This window comes from Protopterus annectens, chromosome 6.part0 (genome assembly GCF_019279795.1).
Source record: "Protopterus annectens isolate FY-2018-M chromosome 6.part0, PAN1.0, whole genome shotgun sequence".
NCBI classification, from domain to species: Eukaryota; Metazoa; Chordata; order Ceratodontiformes; family Protopteridae; genus Protopterus; species Protopterus annectens.
The window spans coordinates 233,555,484-233,582,343 of record NC_056737.1 but is presented as its reverse complement, the minus strand read 5'-3'; the positions used below and the strand labels follow the sequence as shown (position 1 = coordinate 233,582,343).

Here is a 26,860-nt window from a genome sequence, read left to right as displayed (position 1 = left end):
TGCAAAATGTGCTCAGATATGATGTCTAACAGATATGTTTTGAGTGCTCCTATTAACATTAAGTTTTTCTATCACACATTTAAAATTGCATCATGTGTATTCTTTGTTCTTTTTGCAACAATTTTTTTGCCAAGCTAATGGAGCATATTAGAATATTATAACATAATAGAGTCTGTCGATGTCCTTCTATGTTTATGATATAGGTCCCCCCTGACAAGCCCATCTGATACATGACTTGTGTCCCCCATGACCTCATGCATACTAACTACATCTGTGCTCTTGTCACAGACTATTACCTACCCACATGACACTGAGGAATACTCCTCTTGTACAGCTGAAGGGTGACATGGAGCTCAATAACCATTTGTGCACTATCACACACAGACACACTGTTCTAAATTGCATACTTTGCCATTGTGCATGAAAATAGGCTTCATATGCAATGGTGAACTATGTTTATGAATAAAAGGATAGGTTTGCAGTACCTCTGAAAAAAGACTTAACATTAAGAGTGACATCTGTGTTATAAGACTTGACATTAAAGCAATATACAGCAGGGAAGATTAGAGTGGCATGTAAATATCTGACTCAGTTTAATTCATCAGAACATGTTTTTGTTCACAACCAATCACAAAAGCTGCATTTAAGACTCTTTCTGTCTCAGTACCAAGAACAGTATTTTGGAAGCAGCTCTAGATATACTCTGGAAATTACACTGACAACAAAATGGCTCTGTTCTGGTTTATCACACTCAACAAGCGAGTGCATAAATGTGTTTTTTTTCCTGAAGGGGAACAGCCAGGCTAGCAGTTGTACACAACTTATTCTTCATATAGTAAGCTCTACCAAAACGTAAAACATTATTTTGAAGTTAACATTTTAGCATTACTTACCGATGGCTGACACTAAGCACATGAACAAGAGTATAATTACACACCAAAACACATCGATATTCATTTGTCGTTCAAGTTTGCTGCGTTTATATCGAGGGCCATTGTTATTTAACATAGATTTGGTCTCATGGCCTGCAAATAAAAAAAGACTTTCATAAAATTAAAGATTAGGATTTTCATCTTAACACTAAAAATTATTAAAAATATGCAGATAAAAATACAAGTTCAAATACTTTTGTATGAAGAAACCCATTATTTCAGACTAAGGGTATGACTAATGTTATAATAATCCCATACGATATCATATGCAGTGCTTACATTTTGCTTTTTTTCTTAGGGACTCTGATCTCTATGCTCAACATTACAAACCTGATATTCTGAAAAAAGTGTGTCTGTATATGTGTGTGTGTGTGTGTGTGTGTGTGTGTGTGTGTGTGTGTGTGTGTGTGTGTGTGTATATAAATATAAATAAATATATATTGGATTCTAAAATTACTGACATTTATTGTATACATTTTCAGTTTATGTTCACCCTAAGAATGTTTGTACTACAGCTGGCCTTATGGCACAGGCAGTTGGAACCCTGACTACGACAAAGACAGTGTGGTCCTTAACTATTCTAGGCATTGTAGGGGTCAGTGTGTGGGTGTTTTTATTTTCTAGGGGGGGGTTGAGGGTTACATGGAGTCATTCATGCTAAATGGTAGTAGGCAGCCTGATTGCCTGCAGCACTGACCCCAAGTACAGAGTGGTAAAACATAGAGCAGCAAGAAAAATCACATACAGGGGCTCACCAAGCTGTGTGTTAGCAGAGGGACTAGATTAAGATGCATGGCTGAGAGAGAGTCAATTGGCATCTGGCCAGCAATGGTCATACTTTGGCAGTGGGAACAGCAGAACCATGAGGTGCTGAAGGTAGGGATTATAAAATCTTTGTGCCTGGGTGTCAACCTGAAAAATGAAAAAGAAATGGACAATCAAAATGAGAGGCTCTTATGGGTAGCAGTCATAAAAAAAAATAGTCTGAGTTACATTTCTGAAGTTTCCTAGTGTGCTTGTAACATAGCCGCCTTTGCATTATTACATATGAATACATAGAGATGATAACACAGACAGTATGTTGGTCTGTCATGTGTGTTCCAGTAATGCGTCCAATTTTAGACACATGCCGCACCAACTTCCTAATTTTCCATGCATCTTCAGCAACACTAAATGCTTCCATACACCTAGACTCTTCCCCACCTCAGTTCCAGAAAAACATTGGGGTGCTCTCCCATTTTCTCTGTAAAGCAATGCTTCATGATGTTACAATAAAATTTTCCTGTATTAAGGTACAATCCCCATGCACAAATCTTTCAGCTATCCTTCTTCAGTTCTAATCCATTCATTAATTTGCCTTCATATCACATCTCCTCCTCTCTTTTCCCTTTATCCTTCTAATCATGTACTTTTTCAGAGTATGCTCTCTCTCCTGCACTTCAGGGCCTCTATTGCATTTATCTTCCTGCTCACCCCCACTACATATAGTCAAGTCATCTGGAAGTAACCCTTATGATATATTCTTCTGAACTGAACTTAATACTCCAAATGAGACCTTGCCATTGTGAAGTAGTGGGTTTCACACCATGGCAATGTAGGCTAACATACTGAAGTAATTACTACATCTCCTTCGCACTATGCAACATTATTCATCCAGAGGGTAATTAGAATACTGTCTGCTTCAGATATATCCCTCCTATCCCATAAACCATATTTTTACTCCTTTCACTAAAGTGCATAATCCTCATATCTGGCAGTTAGCACAGATGATTAAAACTTGGATCTGTTAAACTGCTTCCTGCGGTCAATGGTTGGACTCTTTTGGACATCCAAGATGGCTGCACACTGATCAGTAGCTTAACTTCAGCTCTCTCAGTATGAAAGAAGAAGCTGAGCAATAAGGGCTAGTATTTCTGACAGTTTTAGTAAAACTCATTTACTAGCTAAACAGTACACTGCCCAGGTGCCAGCAAAGAAGAAACAGCCTGAAAGAAAAGCAACTAAAAACGGTGAAGAGAAAACAATGACTGGAAAGAATCCTGCAGATATTCAGCAAAAAGCAGTACAAGCTCCAGCTCTGGTACAAGGTATGGCTTCCAGTAATTTAGAGAAAAATATATTAAATGTGTTCAGAATTGATTAAAATAAATGGAACACTGATGTAGTATAGCAACTCAAATAACAAAAGGTTGGAAAAATGGAAGTTGTTGTAAACAGCTATTCAGATGAACTAATAAACCTGCAAAACTCAGAGGGTAAAATTAAGAAAATACTGGCTAAGTATGAGATTGCTGAACAAAAGCTTTCCAAAAACTGGTACAGTTAGAGAACAGCACACATGGAAAAAATTGAGATTTTCTGCTGTACCAGAGCAACTGGAAGGAACAGATTACATTAATTTTATGAAGGTACAAATATGCAACTGGACTGGTATTCCACAGCATGATTTATTAATTGAAAGGGCACATTGTGTGTATGCTCCAAACTTGGCCATAAAGAAAGCAGCCAAGACATGGATTATTAAAGATGTAATCATACCAGTAGAAAGAGTTGAGCCTGACAAAATTGTGGTAAAAGGGCAATGTAGTAAAACCTGGAGACAGAAGAGTGTTTGTGGAAAATGATTATTCATTGTACACCATGCAGAAGAGAAGCAAATGTATCCCTGCAGTCAGGAAATATCAAGAGGTGGGTGTGAGATTCAAGCTGCTATGCCCAGCTGTTTTCAGAATTTTTTTTTCACTGAAGATCAGTCATTTTTGATGTAGAACAAGCAAAGGAGGAAATAAAGTTTGCTCAACAGAAAGTGACCTATTAAACAGAAATAACTCTGCTTCTCATGCTTCTGATAATAAAGCTCATAAAGAGACTTGGCCAGTCAAACCTTTTCCAACGTTCCAAAAGAAAATGTTTGAGAGACTGAAAAACACACAGAAATTTGTTTGTTTAACATTTGTTAACCATGAAAGTTAACTAGAGGAATATGGAGTACTTTGCACTTGAACCAGAATCTCTGGATGGGAAATGGAGATGAACAGGAAGACAAACAGCAACACTGAAATTAGTGAATAAATGTGAGACAATAAATCATCAATCACATTTATAAGTATGGCATCACAAGAAAAAAATGGCTTAGAAAGATTGGTCTGCTGTTGACTTTGTTAAACTTGTGGTGAGGACTTTAAGGCATATACCCCACATCATACCATTAATGTTTGGAAGGATACACAGGGGGAAAAGTGCAACTGCAAGTAAAACAATATTTGTTCTTAATAGTATTGGTATAAAATATTTCATATTATAAATTGCGTGTTTTTTTATAGTGAAGCATTTTCAGTGATTGCTGTATGTGATAAACACAGTCTGCTTTAGTATCTTTTTTTTATTTTATTTTGAGTTTTAAGAAATGTAAGTATTGCAATGTAAAAGAAAAAAGGCTGGACAAAAGCATGTTCAAGTTAGTATGCTGCAGTCTTGGGCTGCTGGGATGGGGATGGGGATGGGGTGTAAATGTTCACTGCTTATAATATATGTAAAGTTGAGATGTTTTGTCTAACTTTTGCAAAGGGGAATATCTGGATTAGTGCCTTTGGCTTTATCTAATACATTTCTGTGTAAGCATGTGCGCTATAAAAAATAGAGAACCCTGTGAATGTAATGGAAGATTTTCCTTTAGCAAACAAATGTTCAGTGTGAATTGATAAGTCTGCAGCTTGAGTCAACTGTTCATTCTATTCTAATGTTTCCATGGAGGCAAGCTGATTTATATGTCCGGCCAATTAGTACTAAGAGCTCTGGATATTACTTACTGAGAGAAACTTTAAATTAAAAGGCATAAGAGCAAGCAGCTTAGTAAAAATAAAGTCTGAAATTATTGGAACTGAATAACAGATAGCATATTTCATGTTACCTAAATGCATTTGCTAAAACAGTGTAAAATTTAAATGTATTTAAAGATAACTAGTGCAGTTTTTCTTAAGCCTAAAAGTTAAATGTTTGCTGAAAGAATACAACCCATCTAGCAGGGGAATAAAGATAGGACAAGAAGAGACAGCAATTACTATAAGTAGAACAGGCTTATCATGGATAACATTAACTTTAGGTTAGGTAATTCCTGTGGATGCAGCTGCTGATTTGGGGCAATTGTTCCTATTAGGAGGATTACACTTCATTAATTGAAGATGAACACAGTTTTTGTGTGTTTTGCTTTAAGTTAATACATTACAGGGGATTTCTGTGGCTGTGCTTTTTTGAGAATTTTCATTAAAATAAGAAGTTTTGTAAAATGTGACATAAGTTCAAATGGAGATGAGAAGAAATAACTGTATAAAGGGATCAACCTGCCAAACATGAATGACTGCATGTAACAAAACCTGGAACTAGACATTTAAAAAAACTGACTTAGGTAGATATAATATCCACCAAATCACTGGGTAAAATGTCATGCTGTGGTATGTGTAGTCAGTGTAGATATATTTTGTCTACAAATAAGGTCAGGATAAATAGTAAGGAAATTAACATTAAAGGAAAATGTAATTGTCACATATATGGTATTGTGTATGCTGCATTGTGTTCCTCATATCCGGGCTTTTATGTTGGGAAGACCCGACGGAAATTGAGCCAACGTATACATGAACACTTGCATGAGGTTAGCCGCTGTGATGAGAGGAATGCTTTATACAGACATATAAAAAAGTTTTCTGACCATAATTTCAAATTTGTGGTGTTACAACAGATTAAGCAGAGGGATTGAGGGGGCCCTTGGAAATTGTGGTTGGAAGATAACGAGACTTGGTGGCAGGTCTTCCTTAATGCCCATGCCCCCCCCCCCCAGTTTAAATGATGAGATTTCAATCAGTAGTAAATTAAAGCTGAGGGTGTTGGATAGATAACACATTTATTTTTATTTTATTGTCCATATACATACATAATTATTTTTTTTCTTATTTTTTTTCTTATATACATATAGTTTATATTTTTTATATATGGCATGACTTTATGTTATATCAAATTATTTTGTCATATATTATTTATAGTGATTTTTGATGTATTTATGCATATATATGTATATATATATATATATATATATATATATATATATATATATATATATATATATATATATATATATATATTTTCTTCCTGATAATATACAGTTTTTTAGTGTAACATGAAAGTTAAATAAAATTCATAGCATTTTTAAGCTAATTGATCAGTTTATATGTTGGTGGTACTTTAATAATTAATGACTGTGGGGGTGTGGTCTTGTATATAAATGCCTATTGTGTTTTAATTCACTTTGTCTGATGAAGTTTGGTCAGTGTACCTTACAAAAGCACTAGCATTGTGATTTTTACTGAATGTTTTTGCAGTAAACAACATGGTCCTTATTTTCAGCTGTGTGGTGTCATTTTTTTTCTCAGTTGGTTTGTGCTACTTTGTTGTTCTTGGATATAATATATTCTTATCATAATGGCTACACTACCCATCTTATTTCAGAACATGAATGCCTTATAGGTGTAAACAAAAAGTTAACAATATTAAAATACTGAATTATATTAAGACATGCAGAGTACAAATAACAGTGCTACAGGAGACACATTTGGAAAAAAGTAAGCATGTGAATTTCAGAATGGATATTCAGCAGACAAAGGAAAAGGGGAGTACTTATACTTATTGCTAGAAGAGCTCCAATAGCAATAGAAGAGAGGAACAAAGATAATGACATATTTGCAGACGTAAGGGGCTTTTGGTAAGAGAAGGATTACTCTGGCATGTACTTATAGTCCGCCTAAAACTGCTATTATGGAGCTTAAGAAATTTTGGGGGGGGGTAATCAGCTTTTAGCAAGACATTATTTATAGGTGGGGACTTGAACTTGATTTGCAACACTGAAGATGTATCTGGGGATAGATCTAGAGGGGAAAATATAACAAAAGTGGGCAGATTGTTGAAAAAATTATGAAAATAAAAGATATGGTATATATATGAATTCAATAGTAGCAGCTTAGAGAATTTACATACTGCTCCCCAAGTTTCAATAACTGGACTAGACAAGACAAAAATTATGTTAGCTCATATAACTTACATATTATTATTCAGGTTAAAATACCTGGGCTAGACTAGACAGAAACTATTTTATTTATTGACATTTGTTTACCAGGAAAGTCCAACTGGGAAGGATCCCATTTTAAGTGGAGGCCCGGAGAGAAATGCTCCAAAGTATTACAAAACATTTTAAGAACAATAACTTTACAGTTACTAAAATAATACAAAAACAAATACAATTTAAATAATTAAACCAAATTAGACATGATATGAAAACATTGGTTAAGAGCAGATACAAGTTATATGACAATGACTTAACAGTTAGAGAAATTTTAGCCCATTTATAGAGAAATTAAAGGTAAATTGCAATACAAAGCAAGAGAAAAGCAGGCTTATGGTATATTTAGACAGAAAGCCAGAGAAAGAAATTGGGGGACATAAGGAAGTGAATGAAGACGGGAGAATAAGGACATGTAAGGTATGAATAGGTATTAGTCCACATTTAGGGATATAATTTATCTAGGTGTTGAACAGGAACAGAGACACTGGTGCTTTCCCACCTATTTGTTAAAAGAGAAGAATTTAAGGAATATATTGGAAATTATTCAAGAGGTATCAGTAAAGATAGACATTTCTTCAGAAGTTACAGCTAGTGAGTGGAACAAAATTAAAGTGGAGTTTTAAAAACCAGGGTGGAAATAAAAGAAACAGAAAGAGATATGATTAAGAAATAAAACAAATTATTTAGAGAGACTGACAAAGGTTAAACTACTGCAGAATAAAGGGAATCTCGTAGAACAAGAAGTGCAATTGCAGAGTGCTAAAGAGAAAATAAGATGAGTTTAGAAAGATTGCTGCTAAGCAACTGTTTTTTTTTCATAATAACTCCAGAGCACAAACATTTTAGCACAATGACTTAGGCAACAGAAAGCAGAAAGGGTTGTTGACAAACCTAGAGAGGATACAATGAGTAAAATAACCAGAGATCCTTTAGAGGTAACTAGAAATATTTTGTAAATTTTATTAAACATTGGTATAAAGCACAGAAATGTGGAAATCAAGAAAGAGCACAAATGGAAATTTTTAAAGAAGATTTAAGTATGCGAGGTTCAACAATTAAGAGTTAAGAAAGGAGGAGAGGAGATAAAAATGGTGACATATAAAGTCTCCAGGAATAGATGGCATTTCTGTGAAAGCTTGGAAGCCAGGATAGAAGAAAATGCTAAAGATCTGGAAGCCTTTAACAGTATTTTAAAATGAGGGAAAGCACCAACATCCTGGAAGAATGCTTTGGTGGCTGTAATATCTAAAGATGCTAAAGACTCATCAGACATCTTCATATAGGCCTATTAGTATTAATGTCCAGAATAGCTAAAAGAATGTCAAAGGTATTGCCAAAATTGATTGATATGGATCAATGTGATTTTGTGGAGGGAGGCAATTATTTGACAAGATTAAGAGAACACTGATGATCCAGAGGGAAACAGAATGTAAGAAATTACCACAGCTGTTGGTGCACCTTGATACAGAAAAAGCACTTAACAAGAGTAAACTTGGATTTTATGAGAAGGGCAATGGAAGCATTTGCATTCCATGATACAATAACATTAATTTAGGAGGCTATATGAGGGAATGGAGGCAAAATGTAAGTGGGATTCACTCCTATGATAAGTTTCATCTAACAGCAGAAACCAGGCAGGGTGTCCTCTTTCCCCTTTGTTAGTTGCACTGCATTGAGAGCCACTGGAAAAGAAAATACGGGACAAAGAAATTCAACTATATAATTGGTATGGTAATCAAGAAAAGTTGGCTTTATTTGCACATAGTACTTTATACCTGATAAAACCAGAAAATAACATCTCAGTGTTAATGAACATTATGAGGGAGAGAGGGTTTCAAGTCTTTTCACGATATAAAATGAATGAAGGTAAACAAAGGTTATAGCTCCAAACTATATACCCACACATGAATTGGTTAAGCAATACCCATATTTATCGGGACACGAAACAATGGAGTATTTAGGGTATATGAATTAAAAAGGAATCTGTTATGGCAGCTAATGATGTGTTGGAAGACACTAAACAAAGAAAATACAAAAATGGAGAAACTGGAAGCTATTGTTTTGGATATGTATAGCAAGATACAAGCAGTGGAAATGTTTTTAGTCCTTTTAGTTTTATATACACGTCAGATATATTTTTGTCAACCAGAGGAGAAGCTGTGGACAGTAATTCATTTCCTAACATTTGGAGGATATTTTGAAACCATACTTGAAATATGTTAAAAGTTTTATACTGGATGCAAATGATTTTTTAAGGAGGTTATACCAATAGAATACAAGTAATGAAGAGACAGAATTTATGCTCATTGTGAATTCATTATTTACGGTTATTCTCAATCAGTATGGAGTACAAGCAGTCAGAGAACATCTTTGTAAGAACAGTATACTCACAGGAAGAAAAATTTAAACTTATTTGCCTTTTACTAGAAACTGTTTTAAATAGTAATGTGTTTTTGTTTGGAAAGCAGGTGTATCACCAGACCTCAGTTGTTGTAATTGGTGCTTAAGTGGCCAACACTTCCACCAGTATAGCCCCTTGGTCAATGGGAAGACAAATACAGTTCTGATCAGTGGAGGTGTACGCAGGTAATACTTTGTATTAGTAACAATTTGTGGATGACATGTTCCTTGTTTGGAAGAATGTTGATCTAAGCCTGAAAGTGTGTGTAAACTTTTTAGATAATACTATAAGTTTTTTAAATTTAAGTTGAATTTAAACTTAAGTTGAATTTTTCTAAGACAGAAATACATTTTCTAGATATAATTAAGGAAGGAAAGGAATTACTTACTAGAATTTTTAGGAAAGAGGTGCAAGCTAATAGACATTTACAACGACTGAGTATGCACCAGAAACATGTTTATAAGGGCATAGTTAAGAGTCATAAGAGGTAGTAGGTTGACTACAGATGAGGAAATTTATAAAATTCAATAAATGAGAAAAGAGTTTGAAGGATGACAATATGAAAACCACTTCATAACTGAAGCAGTAGATTATGTGACCAAGAAAGACATTGCCAAGCAAAGCCTTACTTTTCAGGTATTCTACAGGAAAGGGCCTTTAATGATAATAATACAGAAAATATACATTACTTAACCCAATATAATTCCAGGCCAAATAGAGTTATAAATACTATTAGGAATGAATGAATGATATTAAATGCCATGCCAGAGTTAAGGAGGTGGATAGGTAAAAACCCAGAATTTGCTTATAAAAAGTGTAAAAGCTTAAAATAGTTCTGCTATAGATATAGGAATTGTAGGAAAGTTGATTTTATTAGTAAAAAGAAGGGTACTTTTCTTTGTTACAACTGCTCCTTTTGTAAACATATATTAAGTTATGTTTACTTTGTCCATCCAGTGAGTAAAACATATAATGTTGATAATATAGTTTATCATCAAGTGGTATGTACTGCTTGTACTAGTTTCTATATAGGGAACTGTAATACAGAGTAAATAAAAAAAGAATGTCAGAGCACTTGTCGGACATCAGACAAAATATTACTAGTAACTCCCTTGTAAACCATGTGGTAGAAATGGGTGTGCAACACACTTTTACATTTAGAGTTATACAGAGAATTATACGTGAAGTAAGAGGGACAGGTATTATACATAAAAAAGAAATTGCAGAGTACAATTGAACTGTTAGGTTAAATGCTGACAAAATACCTGGTCTGAACTCTTCTGTCAGCATAAAACCGTGGTTGGAAAAGAATCAAACTAAGTTATCAAGCTCAGATGCTCATAAGCCTAACTACTTATTATAGAGCAGGAACTTCTTAGTGTAACAACTGTTAATGTCTGTTATGTACTTCGCAGATGATAAAGATTCTAGTTGTCTACTGATGTACTATGTTCTTCATCTGTAACTATGTAATTGTTAATTGCTATGTTGATCAAATCGTTAACTGCTATGTAAATCCAATGTAACTACAGTCTGTATATTTTAATTGTGGAGCTTTTCTTCCCGGGTCTCCGCTGAAAATGGACCTACGTCCAGTCGGACACTCCCGGTCAACAAATGCAAATAAATAAATAAATTATAAAAAATAATATATCTATATAGTATATTTTAAAACACTTCTTTATTGATGTTTTTATTTGCTTCATATTTTTGTATATTCTTATGTATATAGCTTTGAAAGTATATGTAATTTACAGTGAACAAGTTCAGAACAGTGATTGGTTATTTATAATCATGTGATTGTTTTTAAAAGGATATAGGACTGATTTTTAAATAAGCACTGAGAAAAAAATGATAGCCTGAAAGCTTTGCTGATCTAAATAAATTATTTTTGTTTGGTGTTTGAAGTTACCATTTGTGTTATTGAATGTTTTAAAGAGAGGTACCAGGGCGTGCTACAGAAATGAATGTTCTTAAAGCAGTGCAGGTAGGTCCTGAGGAAGGAGGACCTCAGCCATGACATCAGTAATGACAGAAATTATAAGCTAAATGCAAAGCAGCAGCCCAGGTGTTTATCTGACTGGTTGGTGTATAGAGACTGTACAGATCTTACCTGTGCTGCAGTCTATCCTTTATGAAAGAAAGAAAGAAAAGAATTGATAAAAAACAGACCAGAAGGCAGTCTTTAAGAAGATAAGAGGTTTTTCACTCCAGAATTAAGTCAAAATGGCCATAAACATGGAAGTACCTTAAAGTCTTTGGCAGAGATAATTGGAAGAATAAAGGGATCCTTAACTGAATGACTAAAGAGATGCACTGAACTGTGACCATCTAATGGGGTTATTGGATCTTCTGAAGCAGAAATGACTGAATTCAGTTACCCACTTCCAAATGACAAGCAGAAGATGCGCAATGATCCAGGTAAAGACAGATATCTGTAACGTAAGGAAGACCCAGAAAGAAGTTTGGATATTTCAGACATACAACAGTGCCCTCCAGCACTTGCAACTTTTATAGGTCTTCAGAGACACAGATGCATGTGCCAACTGAGTTTTCAACTTGAAAAAAAAAAACAAGGACTAATAATAAAAACTGTCATAGCCTTTCATTCTCAGTAGCAGATCTCTTGGTGGGACCATGCTTTAACAGTTATCCTACTAGCCAGCTGTAAGACATAGCATGTGATTAAATCAGATAACATTTTACTTATATAAAATATAATAGGGTTTTGTAACAATGTGTATTCTGATCTATGCAAGGAATAACAATTTCTAGTTCTGACCAGTGCACAGAAATTTATATAATTACAGACTAGAGCTCGTAAGATTGTGCTAAGGTGGCTCTGTATACATCACTAGATACATATAGCAAACCTCATTGTTTTAGTATGCAAATATTTAATATCTCAGAGCATTATAAAACTCTGTTTTTTGATTAGCTTAGGAATATCGTTTAAGTGCTGTTATAAAGAACTAATCTCTATGTTGTTCTTTGTCTTTGCACTTAGGTCTGTGATCATTTAAAAGTCAGAAAGATGCCTAAAGATGATTTCTTACTAAATAGCAGTATAAAGGAGAGACCTGAGCACTAAACGATTGATGAGGCTATGTATTTTAGTTAAGAAGACTTACAGTTTGCTGCTACAAACTGTTGGACTTTTGCTTTATGAAAAGTATTGATACGTTTTAAAACAGTCATGGACTTTTCTTTGAAAAGAGCCTAGCCTCTCTGTAGAAAAGTATTTTATATTTATTTATTTATTGGCATTTGTTTGCCAGGAAAGTCCACTGGACCAAGCAGAGACCATTTCCAGTAGAGGTCCGGGGAGAAAAGCTCCACAGGTCAAATTAGTTTGACAGTACATAATGACAAAAACAGTAAAAAGAAAAGGCATAGTACAAATACACAATAGAATACATTATAATACAAGATTATACAATGCAGAGAAATAAGCTTAAGGCACATATAGTAGATTGAACAGTACAGTTCAATACAATTCATGCTATTTTGAAAGTACAGGATAATCAATCATGTGAGGCATGACTATTGAGTTGGAGTAACCATCTGGTAGAGTTAGATAAAACTTTTAGTAGATGCAGTCATTATTAGTAAGGAAGGATTGGGAGGAGGGATGACGTTGATAAGGATGATCATGACTTAAGTATGGAGAGTCAGGTTTTAGGAGGGTGGGAACTGATGCATGTGGAAAGCCAGAGAGTGGAGAGATGAAGTCTGAGAGATTTTTTAAAGCAGGAAACATTGCTTGTGGTTCTACTAGGTAATCCTAACTTTTTACGAGTCATAGGTCAGGTGAGAGAATGTCTCCTTCTTTCTTGCTCTTTACATACATATACGAGTGTGTGTCACACTGCTGAACATAAAACTGATTGGAAGCTGATGTACTAGAAAAAATATCATCTTCTGATCTAGCAAAGTTATAATGAAAAACAAAAACAATATACTGCAGAGAGCAATCCCCATATTCCCATCTCAAACTATCACAGAGTTATGGTTAAATAATACAGTTTTACAACTGCAGTACTGACTTCAGGAAGGAAGGAAGTAACTGTTGCTGTCCCATAAAGCCATTCCATACCTAGAGCCCACCTTGGAACCGCCACACGTCCCATAAACACATACACACACACACACACACACACACACACACACACACACACACACACACAAACTGAATCCATTAACAGTGCAGTAGAAAACTTCCTGACTGCACCTTTATGGGAATATATGTACACAGTTAACCACTTTCACCACACTGCCGAATGCATTAATTTGATCAAATGAAATGCAATGTGATGAAAAGTGTTCAACAATCTGAGGATAATCTACATGAGTATGTATATGTGTATATGAGCACTGTATGCTTCTTCAAATCCTTACTTTGTTGACAATCTATACTGGTGATGCTTTAAATCAAACTCTTAGTTTCTTGACATAATGAGATGTCGAACACCAACTTGTCAAGTATTTGAGTTGTGTCAAATTTTCTTTTGTGGGGGGGGTAAGTGGGTTTTATTAATTATTGTTTAGAATAAGGGCTAGATAAAGATAACCAATTGGTGTGTGTGTGTGTGTGTGTGTGTGTGTGTGTGTGTGTGTGTGTGTGTGTGTGAGAGATGTTTCTGGTTTAGGGTTAGTGTAAGGACTAGGTTAGGTGATGGTTTCATGGTTGTACATACATGGTGTGCATGTAATTTCCTGTCTTGTGTAGTGCTGCTGTTAGGGGAAGGGTTTTAGTAAAATAAAGTGTAGTTCTGATGCTAGAGGTAGCGGTAGGATTAGAGTTACGGTTAGTGTACATAAGTTAGGTGCTATAGGAAAGCAATTCGCCATAACAGAAAATCTGTCCTTTTCTTACAGCTCCAGGTTTTCACATGCCGTTATCTCTTAAAACTCCTTTACAAGCATCTATCATCATCTCCCTGTAATAGTCTTGACTCCTTTGTGACTGACCATGGAAACTGTGATCATAAAGAAATGAATTAACTTGAATGCAAAAAGTATTTCAAGAAAAAAAAAAAAAACAAAGAAAAAGACATACTCCATGATTGCTCCAGTCATTTTTAAGTTTGTAAGTATGTTCTTATCCCAGGATTCGGTACAGTGTAGTACCTTATTAGTACCCAGGATTCTGTACAGTGTAGTACCTTATTAGTAAGGCTTGTTTTCTCATATTGTCTTTTAGTCTACTGAAAAATCTGCTGTTTTTTTTTTCTCTAGATGCTTTCTTGCACCCTCTGTATGCCCTTGGGATAGCTGAAGATTTACTTATTACCCCCAACAAACCATCTATTGTAGGGATCTATATTATATGTTTGAAGAGACTTTTCCTCAAACATATAAATACTGACCCATAAAGAGCCAATGCTCTAAAACTGGAATGGCCACGGCCGCGAATTTTTTCCTTGCGGAAAAAATTCAGTTAGCCATTATCGGGACTGCCCTTTTCCCCAACGTAAAGCAATCTCGGAGTTGGTATATTTAGTTAGAGGAGGTGTGGGAGGCACACCCCCCCCCACTTGATTAGGGTTTTGAAGTTTGTGTTTTTTTGTGTACGGCCCCGTGAATTTTTTCCTAAGGAAAACATTTGCACATGTGGTCGTTCATGCTTTAGAGCATTTGCTCTTTAGTAGTCAATGATTATATGTTCAAAGAAAAGTCTCTTCGAACATATAATATTGACCCTATTGTAGGGTATGATTGAGGTAATCCGTCGGTCTCCTATGCAGTTTGTATAGAACTTATATAGTCTGTGCTGCCTCACTGAACTGCCCCTATCAAATCCTATGCAGTTTGTATAGAACTTATGTAGTCTGTGCTGCCTCGCTGAACTGCCCCCATCAAATCCTATGCAGTTTGCATAGAACTTATATAGTCTGTGCTGCCTCGCTGAACTGCCCCCATCAAATCCTATGCAGTTTGTATAGAACTTATATAGTCTGTGCTGCCTCGCTGAACTGCCCCCATCAAATTCTATGCAGTTTGTATAGAACTTATATAGTCTGTGCTGCCTCGCTGAACTGCCCCCATCAAATCCTGTGCAGTTTGTATAGAACTTATATAGTCTTTGCTGCCTCGCTGAACTGCCCCCATCAAATTTCTTACCATAGACAATACACAGAACTAGTAAGTGAATTTTAACAGTGGCCTTATGGCTGTTTTGTGACATATTACTACCATCGCTTTCATTCTGCTTGTGACACCTTTCCAAATATAAAAAACAACAGTAAGGAACTGCTAAAAAGACTCCAAACTCGACTAAATCAGCAGAAAACGGATGTAGCCCCACACCACTGCAGAGTCCAGGTCTCGAGACAAAAAAGGTTTCAGGACAACCGTTTATTATAACGGAAGGAACTTGATTGTGTTTTTAGTGTTTGGTATTTCTGCTTTAAGTATAACAATGAACATTAATTGAATGTAATTATGGTCTATTAATAGATAAGTATATATATAGGCATAGTAATGGATGCATTGGTTCTTTCTGATGAAGTCTATTGGGAACGAAAATGCAGTGTGTTGTTTGAACTAAGGTGCTTATATGTTTGGAGAACTGTGTGTTTTGGATCAATAAACGATTGTCCTGAAACCTTTTTTGTCTCGAGACCTGGACTCTGCAGTGGTGTGGGGCTACATCCGTTTTCTGCTGATTTAGTCGAGTTTGGAACCTTTCCAAATATACTAATCCATCCCGCTGACTCTCAAAGGCTCAGCAGACTTCATGCATCCAGGTTATCCAATACAATCTTAAGTTCTTTTCTTTGAAACTCAATGTGAAATCAGTCACTGCATGCGTTATCAGTCACCAAATGCATAATATTTAACTTTTTTCCACAGACTCACTGCTGCAAAACTCCAGCATTTGTCCAGCCCACATAAATCCTGCATCATTTCTTCCATCAAGCCCAAGGAGCCTATGTAACTGCAAATTAGATCAGATATTACTATAGTGTGCTTTACAACACAAGACACAGCTCAGGACCAAGGCATTCAATGTGGCATTTCATTTGGATACCTTTCTTTCCATAGATGATGCCTTCTTTGAAATGTTCTTTTACTTTAGAGCACACAACCAGTACCACTTAATGAAGCCTTCATCAGCTGCAGAATTACTTACCTCTGTAAGTATCTAACCTAAATGGAAGACGTGCCTGAAATACAAGCTCACCAGATCCATTCTGCATCTCCAAGCAATGACTGCAATTATTCAGTAAAGAAATTATTTACATATATTTAATACATTCATCTCATAATGAGTTCAAATTGTCCCAGTGCCTACATATTACTTGTTAATAGTTGCTGACCAGTCTTTTCATTAAATAATTATGCAGCTGCCAAATTAACATGGCAAGGCTGGCATATTTTTGTTGCCAACCTTTTATAATGAACAGTAACTCTGTGGTGCTGCCTAGAGGTAGTACGTCATGAGTATAAACATTAGTAGAATGAATATCACTGAAGAAAAACTGCTCTCCTTTCAAATGCAGCCAGTGCAAAGGAAATTTGTCCTTTGTCAAAGGTGTCATGAGTAACAAACTGATTCTACAAAGTAAGGGTACACAGAAGGTACATTTTTAAGTATGGGGATGTTGAAGGTGTGCCTCTCACATAAAGAACTGGAATTTGTTTCTTAAATTAGAAATGTAAACAGAATTACTGTCATTGACATGGGTAACATGGGACTGCTGCCACTATCTACTGTAACTTGTACCATAATCTCAGATGCAACACATACAGTTCCGGTACTTATCTATTTTCAGGACATACATATTTGTAAACATATTTATAAATACCTACACATATACATATGTGTTTATATACATACATATATATATATATATATATATATATATATATCTAGGGTCCGTACAGATGCTCAACTGCATCTTTCACCGAATCCCAATTTGGTGAGCATACTTGCGTGAAAGTGCTGTTCACCGAAGCAGCACTTTCGCGTAAGTATGCTTGTTGTTCCGGTTGTACTACGGTGCAGTAAAGGGAAATTCCCTTTTCCCCACTGTAGTGTAACCTTGGAGTGAGAATATTAAAGTAGGAGGGTGTGTGGGGGTGCAGGGGGGCTTGCCCCCCTATATTCAAGTAGATTTTGTGTTTTTTTTTTTTTTAACATACTTTAACGAAAGCACGTTTTCGATGAAAGTGCTTTCGTTAAAGTGTGTTCGGTGGTAATGGATTCGGAATTTTGATCTTTCAATCAAAAGTCCTAGATCCATATATATATATATATATATATATATATATATATATATATATATATATATATATATATATATATATATATATATATATAGATATATATATGGATTCTTTTCACTTTGCCTAAAGACCATTTCACTGGCCCTCATTTCATTGAGACCAAATCACCTAAAACTCATTTCACTGACAAGTAGTACTCTAAGGCAAGTGAAATGTATATGTCTTTTTCCCCACTGTAGTGCGATCCTGGTGTTAGTATATATAGTTAGGGGGATGTGGGGGGCATAGCCCCCCTAGTTGGCTTTTACCAAATAATGTAAAACAAAACCAGACAACATAAAACCAAAATAAGTGGGGGGGGGGGCTGCACCCCCGTAACTAAATATACTAACACCAGAATCGCACTACAGTGGAGAAAAGGACTTGTACCTTTGACTTGCCTTGGTACTACTTGTCAGTGAAATGAGTTTTAGGTGAAATGAACTTTCAGTGAAATGAACTTTAGGTGATTTGGTCTCGGTGAAATGGTCTTTAGGTAAAGTGATACAAATCCATATACATATATATATATACACACATATATATATATATATATATATATATACACACGCACACACACACACACACACACACGCACACACACACACACACACACCTATGGATTTATGAGTTTGTCATCAAATATCAAACACTATAATACTTGATCAAACAGTGAGCTTAAGAACATCCATTATGCAAAGGTCAACCACACGTCCTACAATGAAGTGAATGGCTGCAAATGCAAATAAAAGAGCCATATGTTCATGATTATAAGCACTGTTTGACTTAGTCATCTTGGTTTTCTGCTTACGTTTAATTAGAGAGCTATCATCATTATGGGAGTTAATCTTCCTGATTTTAGCTATGCCTTTTTGCCTTTAGTTATTTACCCTATTAAGGTTAGGATTCTACCAGTGTGGTTTGTTTTGGGCTTACTTCTAGTAGATACAGCAGCCTCTATACAGCAATTTACATGGTTGTACAGGGTCTCTGTGAAGATCTGCACATAGGTTGCTGTGAACTCAGGGTTAGAAGGGATACTGACTTTTGACAAGCTGTCCCTTAAACATGATGCAGTTTGCTTTGGAATAGTTCCTAACTGAGGCAACGTTTGCTGGGAACCAAGTTGATTTTTATTTTGAAATCAGTGACAAGGGTGAAGGGAAGTGCAGCATTTTTCCATATTGATGTGTACCAGGTCCAGTATGTTTGAACCTGTGGTGGGTGTGTGCACTATCTGTTCAAGGGTATTTTTGATAATAAAGTCCATGAATTGTGCCTATGAGTTTGAGGCTTTTTTTTTTTGCTTTTCAGTCCATAGAGAGGTAGTAAAAGTGTCCCATAAAAAGGATTTTTGGGGAGTGTCACCAGTAGGTTTAGGTATGAGCTGTGTAATTCTTTGGACAACTTATAGCTTTATTAGGATATGGTATAGGACTTTGTCTACTGTGATTTGCACATGAATAAACTCCAGGGTATCATCCTGTTAAAACAACCTAGAGTTACTCTTATTGCTAATGTACATGTAGACTCCACCATTTGCTCCTCTCTGTGCAGTCGATTGTCCAAACGCGTGGCATGTACTGAAGCCTTTCACTGCCAGAGTACTTTCTGTGGATTCAAACCATGTCTCAGTAATGACACAGATGTCTATATTCTCTAGAGAGAGGAAAGCATGCAGAGCATGGAGTTTCTTGTTTAGGCTCCTAGCATCGAGCAGTGAAACATTTAAGTTTCTTTGAGTTTTATTTGTTATGTAGGTAGGTTTATCAATTTGGCATTGCCTAAAACAGACTCTAAAGGGGGTGAATAATGTTTTAGCCAATATTCAGAAGCCTATGGGAGACAGGTGCAAACCATCCTTTGCAAAGCAATGTGGTTTGTTATCTATGCACTCCCATGCTGACAAATATTGGATCCCCCTGGAAAGACACCAGAAACTAAGCCAGTTATTGAAGTCCATCATCTTTTGTTCATACTGTGGCATCATCCCTGGTGAAGGCAAAATGCTGCTTAATGTAAAGCCAATACCTGTCTGAAACACATTTGAAGAGATCAGTAATGTCTATGTTTATATAGTCCAGTGAGGTACATCTCAGCTCACTAATGCCAACATGGACTATGATAGAATCATACTGGTACTTGTAATGTAATGTAGTATCTTGAGTGCATGTGTAACTTGGTAATTCCTGGCTCTAGATAAACAACTAACCATCTTTTCATTATTTAGAAAGGTGAGTGGGGTATCTGTTGAGTGTGGCACCTGTGTGTCCTACAAAGGAGTCCCCGGTAAAGTGTTTTCTTGCCTTATGGGCTTGGAGCGCCACTGGGTGTAGGCATATGTTTGGTGTTGCTGTAGAGATTACTGAGGACAGGTATTATGATTTATAGGCTTAGGAGGTCTTTGAAGTTTGGGAATATTGTTTGTTAGTACCTCAGCATAAGTTGGTCTTTGCATGTGTGGTGGATACTATGTGTGGGGAATGTAGTGTGTGTATTCTTGACAACCTTGCTTGTATGTGAGACTTTTGGCTCCACTGAAATTGTGTATGTGCATCTCTTAAATACCCACTTCTTTAAGGATTAAATGGTTGTCTGTGAACATGACACAATTTCTACATTGCCTCAAAATGCCCATGTCTACCAAATTGGCTACAGAGACCCTTGGAAAATGCATATCCGTGTTGTCCACACCTGTATTTGGGTTGGCTACTGCAGGTTGTAGACTGGATCACTGGAGCTTTCCTTGTGTGGTGTCTGGGGTTTGGCATTAGAGTAGGTAAGATTGAGCTAAGATTTGGAAGTAGTGCTGTTTAATGTGCAAACTAGTGGCTTTAAGCTCGTCTCCACACAACGGCCTTGTTTTAGCTAAAAGTTACTGGTTTCAGTTCTAAGGATAGCTTTACAGATAACATTTACTACTTGGCCATTTGTATCTACACAAGGCAATGAAAAAGGGGAGGTAGAGAGTATGGAAGTTAGATTACCATAAGGGCTGGAAGCCAGAGATACATCTAATAAAACTGTTTATTTTATCATAAATACTCACATTAACTCCATCATTTATTAGGAGGTTTCAAGTAATTGCTTTTTCAGGAAGGGAAACTAAACCTGCTGCTTACCTGCATAAATAACTATTCCAATAACCTCATCAGTGTTTCGAAGAGTACATCCACGAAGTAAAAGGTTTTCTTTATAAAGGCCAGCTCTTAACCCATTCTTGTGTATGCTACAAGCAAAAAAGAAAAAGAAAGAAAAGAATCTGTTACCACTTATCGAACAGAACATTACCTAGAAAATAGTAACTACTGTACACATTTTCAATTTTGCTAAAAAAGTTAGGATTTTCAAATAATTCTTTTGCAATTTCATTTGTTCATTCATCTGTCAAGTAAACCAATGTGTAGTTCTTATATTATACTAAATAGTGAAAATTTCATCAGGACACCAGAAGATACTGCTCTACACTTTCTAAGAAGTGCATTAAGACCATAATTACATAAGAAATTAGCATAAAAGTATACTTATCTTCAAAGAAGGACTTCATTCAGTAGGTCACAGTATATGCAGTGACAGCGGTGCCAAACTACAAACTTCCACTTTCACTCGCATCATCCATGCATACCTCTTAACTGTCCAGATTTTTGCCTCAAATGCTTGATCTGTTCCTCATAAAATTTGTGGTTTTCTGGAAAATCATGGAGAACTGAAGTCACTAAATGATGACGGATATGAATTTCAGAGTTGATATGCTTCAGAAAATGCATAATAACACAAAACCTATTAAATCATATTGTTCTAACATATTTCTAAGTCTATAAGAACAAGATTCAAAACCTGTCCCTCTTTTGGGGCCTTTGTCTCCCCCCATCATTACTTTGACCATATTTTTTGCTACAAGTTGTTAAGAGGTATGATTCCATGTCTTACAAATTAATTTCAGTTTGGAGGTGCTGTGTTTTCTATGCAGTTATTTACATGCTTGTACAGGATTTGTATAAATACCTCTACATAAGTCACTCTGCTCTCTCAGTTTGGGCAGCTTGGAATTTAACTAGGCCATTGCTTAACAGGAGGTACTCAGCTTTGGAAAAGTTCTTAGAGGTTATGGAGTTTGCTAGGAGTTCAGCCTTTATATTTACTTCAAGGTTGACTGTTTTGGGATCTGATCTCACCTATGTGTACATTACACAAGGGGTGATGCAACATTTCCTCATACTTGTGAGTACCAAATCCAGGGTATTTGCAGCCCTAGTAGGTGTACAGACTAGGTTCAAGGTGTTTGCACTGACAAAATCCAGGAATATTTAAGCCTGTATGTTTAATGGTTGTATATGAATTCCAGTTCATGATGGGATGGTTGAAATCACCTACAAATATGGTACTGGGCTGAATTGTAAGCGACTCCAGTACATTCAAGTACATGGTATGGTTATCCTGGGTCACAGACAGGGACCTATAACTAGCAAGGATATGGTACTGGACTTTACCTAAGGTTAGTAGGAATGCAGTAGCTCATACGTGATCAATGCTGAGGTGTAGTTACTTTTTATGTAGACTGATACACCTCCAGTGAAAGTCCATCAGATTGGCATTGCCTAAAAAAAAGGCACTATAGGGGTGGATCATGTTTTGGCCAGTATCCAAAAGCCTAACGGGGACATGTGCAGGCCATCCCTGGCAAAGCAGTGTGGTTTATCAATAATATCCTCCCAAAATGACAAATACTGGATGCCCTTAGAAAAACACCAGTAACTAAGGCAATTGGTTAAAGTCAAACATCTTCTGTTTATACTGTGGTATTATCCTCAGAGAGGTTAAAATGCTGGTCAATGCTAGGCACTGCCATATGAACCACAATATTATGTATTCCACTGCATTATGCAGGCTGAAATCTGCAGCAACACTATGTGTGAGCAAGTCCCTCACTTTTCACACGGAGGATGTGAACCCTCAAATAATATAATAATTTCTAATGCAGGAAAACCAAAGCATGAGATACAAAAGATATAAAGCTGATCAAGTTTGATAATGTAGGCTAAAAGGATCATGGTTCACTGAAAAAAAGGACATAATGAGACAAAAGATCACTTCTTCAAGAGCAGTAGAAGGACAATGATCCTAAAATGGGGTTTGTTCACTACAAAAACACTATACACACACACACATATATATATATATATATATATATATATATATATATATATATATATATATATATATATATGGTTCCCATTCAGAAGCCTGAAACATCATAAGCCTGAAAATCAAAATCCTGAAACCAAAAGCCTGAAAATTCAGAATCCTGAAAACTCAAAATCCTGAAAGCCCAAAATCCTGAAGGACCAAAATCCTGAAAGACCAAAATCCTGAAACTCAAAATCCTGAAAACACAAATAATGCTAATATGTCACTATAAAGACACTAATATCTACCAACTGACCCTGACCCTAACTCTAACCCTAAGGTCCGTCACTATCACACACTCACCTGACCTGCGCCCTAACCCTAACTCACTTAAACCGCCCTAACCCCAATATTTGTCACTATTGCATACATGCCTAACCTGCCCTAAACCTAACTCACTTAAACCGCCCTAACCCTAAAATAAAACCAACCGCACACTTACCTGACCCCAACGCATGACCTAACACCACAGGGCTAACAATAGCAAAGCCACAATGACATCAGTATGTCTATTTTGTGTTTTCAGGATTTTGGTCTTTCAGGATTTTGGGCTTTCAGGATTTTGAGTTTTCAGGATTCTGAATTTTCAGGCTTTTGGTTTCAGGATTTTGATTTTCAGGCTTATGATGTTTCAGGCTTCTGAATGGGAACCATATATATATATATATATATACACACATTCTGTGAGCTGTTTTTTGTGGGTTAAGTTGTCAACCATTTGGGAGCAACAGATTAGGGTTCTTCCATTTTGGGGTAAATCATTAGACAGAGAGAAGCACTACAAAAATCTGCTTAAATATGTGATGGAATCCCATAAACCACTTCAAATTATTGATAATACTTTATGCTTCTAGGAAGGCTTTATTACTTACTCCTAGAGGAGATTTTAACTTTCTTACCAAATATTCAGATTTCAGTGCAAGAATATCTAAGGATCTGAGCAGGTCACAGATACACTAAGAGGCAGACAGCATAGCTTAGTTTAACGTATACAGGTAGGAAACCACTGCTCCAAAGACTTTGTTTTACACATTACTTGGGGGTGCATCATACAGTAAAAATGGAAGGGTGTATGTCTCTCCTAATCTTTGCTCTTAGTTGGATAACATGTCTAATGTCACTTGAGATCCAGTTTATTGTTAAGAATTTGGGACCTAATCCCCCCATTAGTTGTAGTCTCTCATCAATACTTATGCACCTTAACACACTAACAAAAACATTTCCAAAAATCTGCAAGATTTCGGTACTACTCAATTCTATCCAGCATTCCACCTGGAAGGCATTAAGTTGTAAATTGCTACATGGCATAATTCGGACACTTGTATCTTATTTAAAATATTTTATTTTTTATTTTCACTTTACTTGTGGTGCTACATTGATGATAAACATACGTGAGCACATAATGTTATGCCTTTTTTGGGGGAGAACAAATTCATATATAATGGGTCTGACATGGAATCATACTGAGAATATTAATAACACTCTAGTTGGTGCTTCAGTACAACCAGGAATCAAAAAGCCTCAGATTAGCCTTTTCTGAGTTACAGTAGCAGTCGAACATAAATACATCTCTAGAAAATGAAAGTCATTAAATAAGGCTACAGTTCAAGAAATAAACGTGTTAAGTTAAAATGTATACGGGCTGAAGTTAGCTTATTACGATGCAGAGAGGGATAACTATGCTAATGTAAGCAAGCACCATGGCAAAGAGGGATAAATCTCTGACTGTGACACAAACAAGGGAATGACAAATGATCAGAAAGCTGGAAGACTGAGCCACGGAATGGGGGGGTGGGCAACACCAGCTCCTCAATCCTAGATAGAGAGAGATAGGTTGAAGACAGAGGTAGGCTGACCAACTGTATGGAAAAATGTTACTGGAGGCCATGAAACTTGCACAGGAAGCGCTGAATCAAACAATTCATCTAGCTGTCCAAGCAGCATACGTGAGAGCCAGCAACTGCATATGCACTGAGGTATGCATACGGACTGCATATATACCTGCATTCACGTGGGTTTCCTCCAGGTACTCCTATTTCTTCCCACATTCCAAAGACATGGGTCTGGAGCATTTCTCCCTGGGCCTCTGCTAAAAATATGCTCTGTCTTTGTCAGACCATTCTGGTCAACAAATGTTAAATAAATAAAATAAATGTGGCACTGTAGCCCCCAGTATGGTGGTGCATGTGGCAAGCTGCCTTTTGACACTGCAGGGGCAGGAGCCAGGACATACCATTAAGTTCCACATGAAATACTGAGTACCATTACCATACCAGGATTACCCAATTGTTCGTATAGCCTGCACACAGCTGGAGTAAGCTCTTACACGTGGGCAGTTCACTTCTGGTGTGGGGGGTAAAAATAGACTCCCAAACCATAATGGACAATTTTATTTGTTTCTGAATCCGGCACAAAAAGTAGTTAATATATTATAAAAAAGTAAGTGGAGTTTAATAAAAAAAAGACCAAGTACAAAACAAAGCAAGAATGCACTGTGCATTACATGAGTAAAAGGAGTGAGTGCAAAACAAAGCTAGACTACATAGTACAAGATAATGTTTCAGTCACAGAGTGGGAGAGAAAGATGTCACACATACATTAATATAAACAATAATAAGAAAATGTCTGTAGGGATACCATAACAGCCATTATAATAAAGAAATGTCTCTAGAGAGGACTCTTCCATCCATTTATGTCTGTGTCATACACAGCTTAAGGCCAGTATGGAAAAAGTAGGCAGCAAGGTTTAACGATTAAACAACTGTATTGTTCATAAGCACTACTATGACATTAACAATACTGCTACTGAATATGGCTGGAGATAAGACCTACTATACAGCTATATGAGGCTACATCACATACAAGTAATGCATCCACAGATGTGCAAATCAAGTTAAGATACTTTCAGTCAAAGAAAAAATGTGCAGGTTGAAAGATTTAAGTACAGGAGGTGACATGACAGCACATAAGCATGAAAGTGACAAAGTGGACCATACAGAGAGAAGGACATCTGATTCTCATTACAGAGGACATAAATAAGTTTAATGATGTTAAAATATTCGGTTAACTAAACATGAAATCAGGCTATCTATAAACTACTGTTTCCTACAAGTGGGCCAAAGAAAAGACGGAGGCTTTTTATCTGCTCTGGCGTGAGAAAGTGGAGCTATAAAGTGTGTGTGTGTGTGTGTGTGTGTGTGTGTGTGTGTGTGTGGCCTGGTGAAGTAAAGCTATATTAAGGCAGTAGAACTGTGCTAGTGACATATCTTTATTCCATACTGACAAATGCAGTGAACATACCTGCTAAGGAGAAATGAAAATACACCTCAGGCATCTCCTTGGGATGTAATATCATGAAAAAACACTAAATCTACATGAGCATGCAGAATGTGGTTAGCCTTAGTAAACCTTAAAGGCTGACAGGGATGCATTTGCAGAAGTCCATCTTGTAAGCCTAATGAACTTATAAATACGTTTACACTAATGGCATTATAAAACTATTTGCTGTAACGAAAAGTTAGACTGGGATAAAGCAGTTCTTTTACACACATCCTTATTTAGTTACAGCATTCTGCCTCTGCCCTTTTTCTCTCCTTGCTTCCAAGTATGTCCATGTTTTCTTCCCCTGTCCCACCCCCAACGCTGTATATTCCCATGCTAGTAGCACATCGCTCCTCACTTCCTTTTCTCAGAATTCAGCAGTGACCTGAAATATTGTTCAACTATTATTTAGGCTACTGAACTTTAAGTTCAATGTATTGCAAAAACAATACCTCCAGCGCTAGTCCTCCTTCAGCATGGATCCTGGTTGAAAAACGCCACTGATATCAATTACTAACTTTTAACAAAGGACTTATATATGATAAGTAAACAGTTTAGAGAGACACTTTCATGTCTCAGACGTAACCACTACTTTTGAACAAACTCTCCAAGTAAATTTGTCCTTATTAAAGCATAACT

The 26,860-nt window shown here is 36.3% G+C and overlaps 1 protein-coding gene across 1 annotated transcript in view; it reads right to left on the bottom strand.

Annotated features, from left to right (window-relative positions):
* The window catches only part of ATP10A (ATPase phospholipid transporting 10A (putative)), a 1,517,068-nt gene that overhangs the window by 859,228 nt on the left and 630,980 nt on the right, over positions 1-26,860 (bottom strand). Inside the window, exons 4-5 of the mRNA XM_044073977.1 lie at positions 20,836-20,942; positions 894-1,025 (exon numbers count right to left, since the gene is read on the bottom strand). Of these exons, the coding sequence (XP_043929912.1) occupies positions 894-1,025; positions 20,836-20,942 (239 nt within the window). The remainder of the gene's footprint in view (positions 1-893; positions 1,026-20,835; positions 20,943-26,860) is intronic.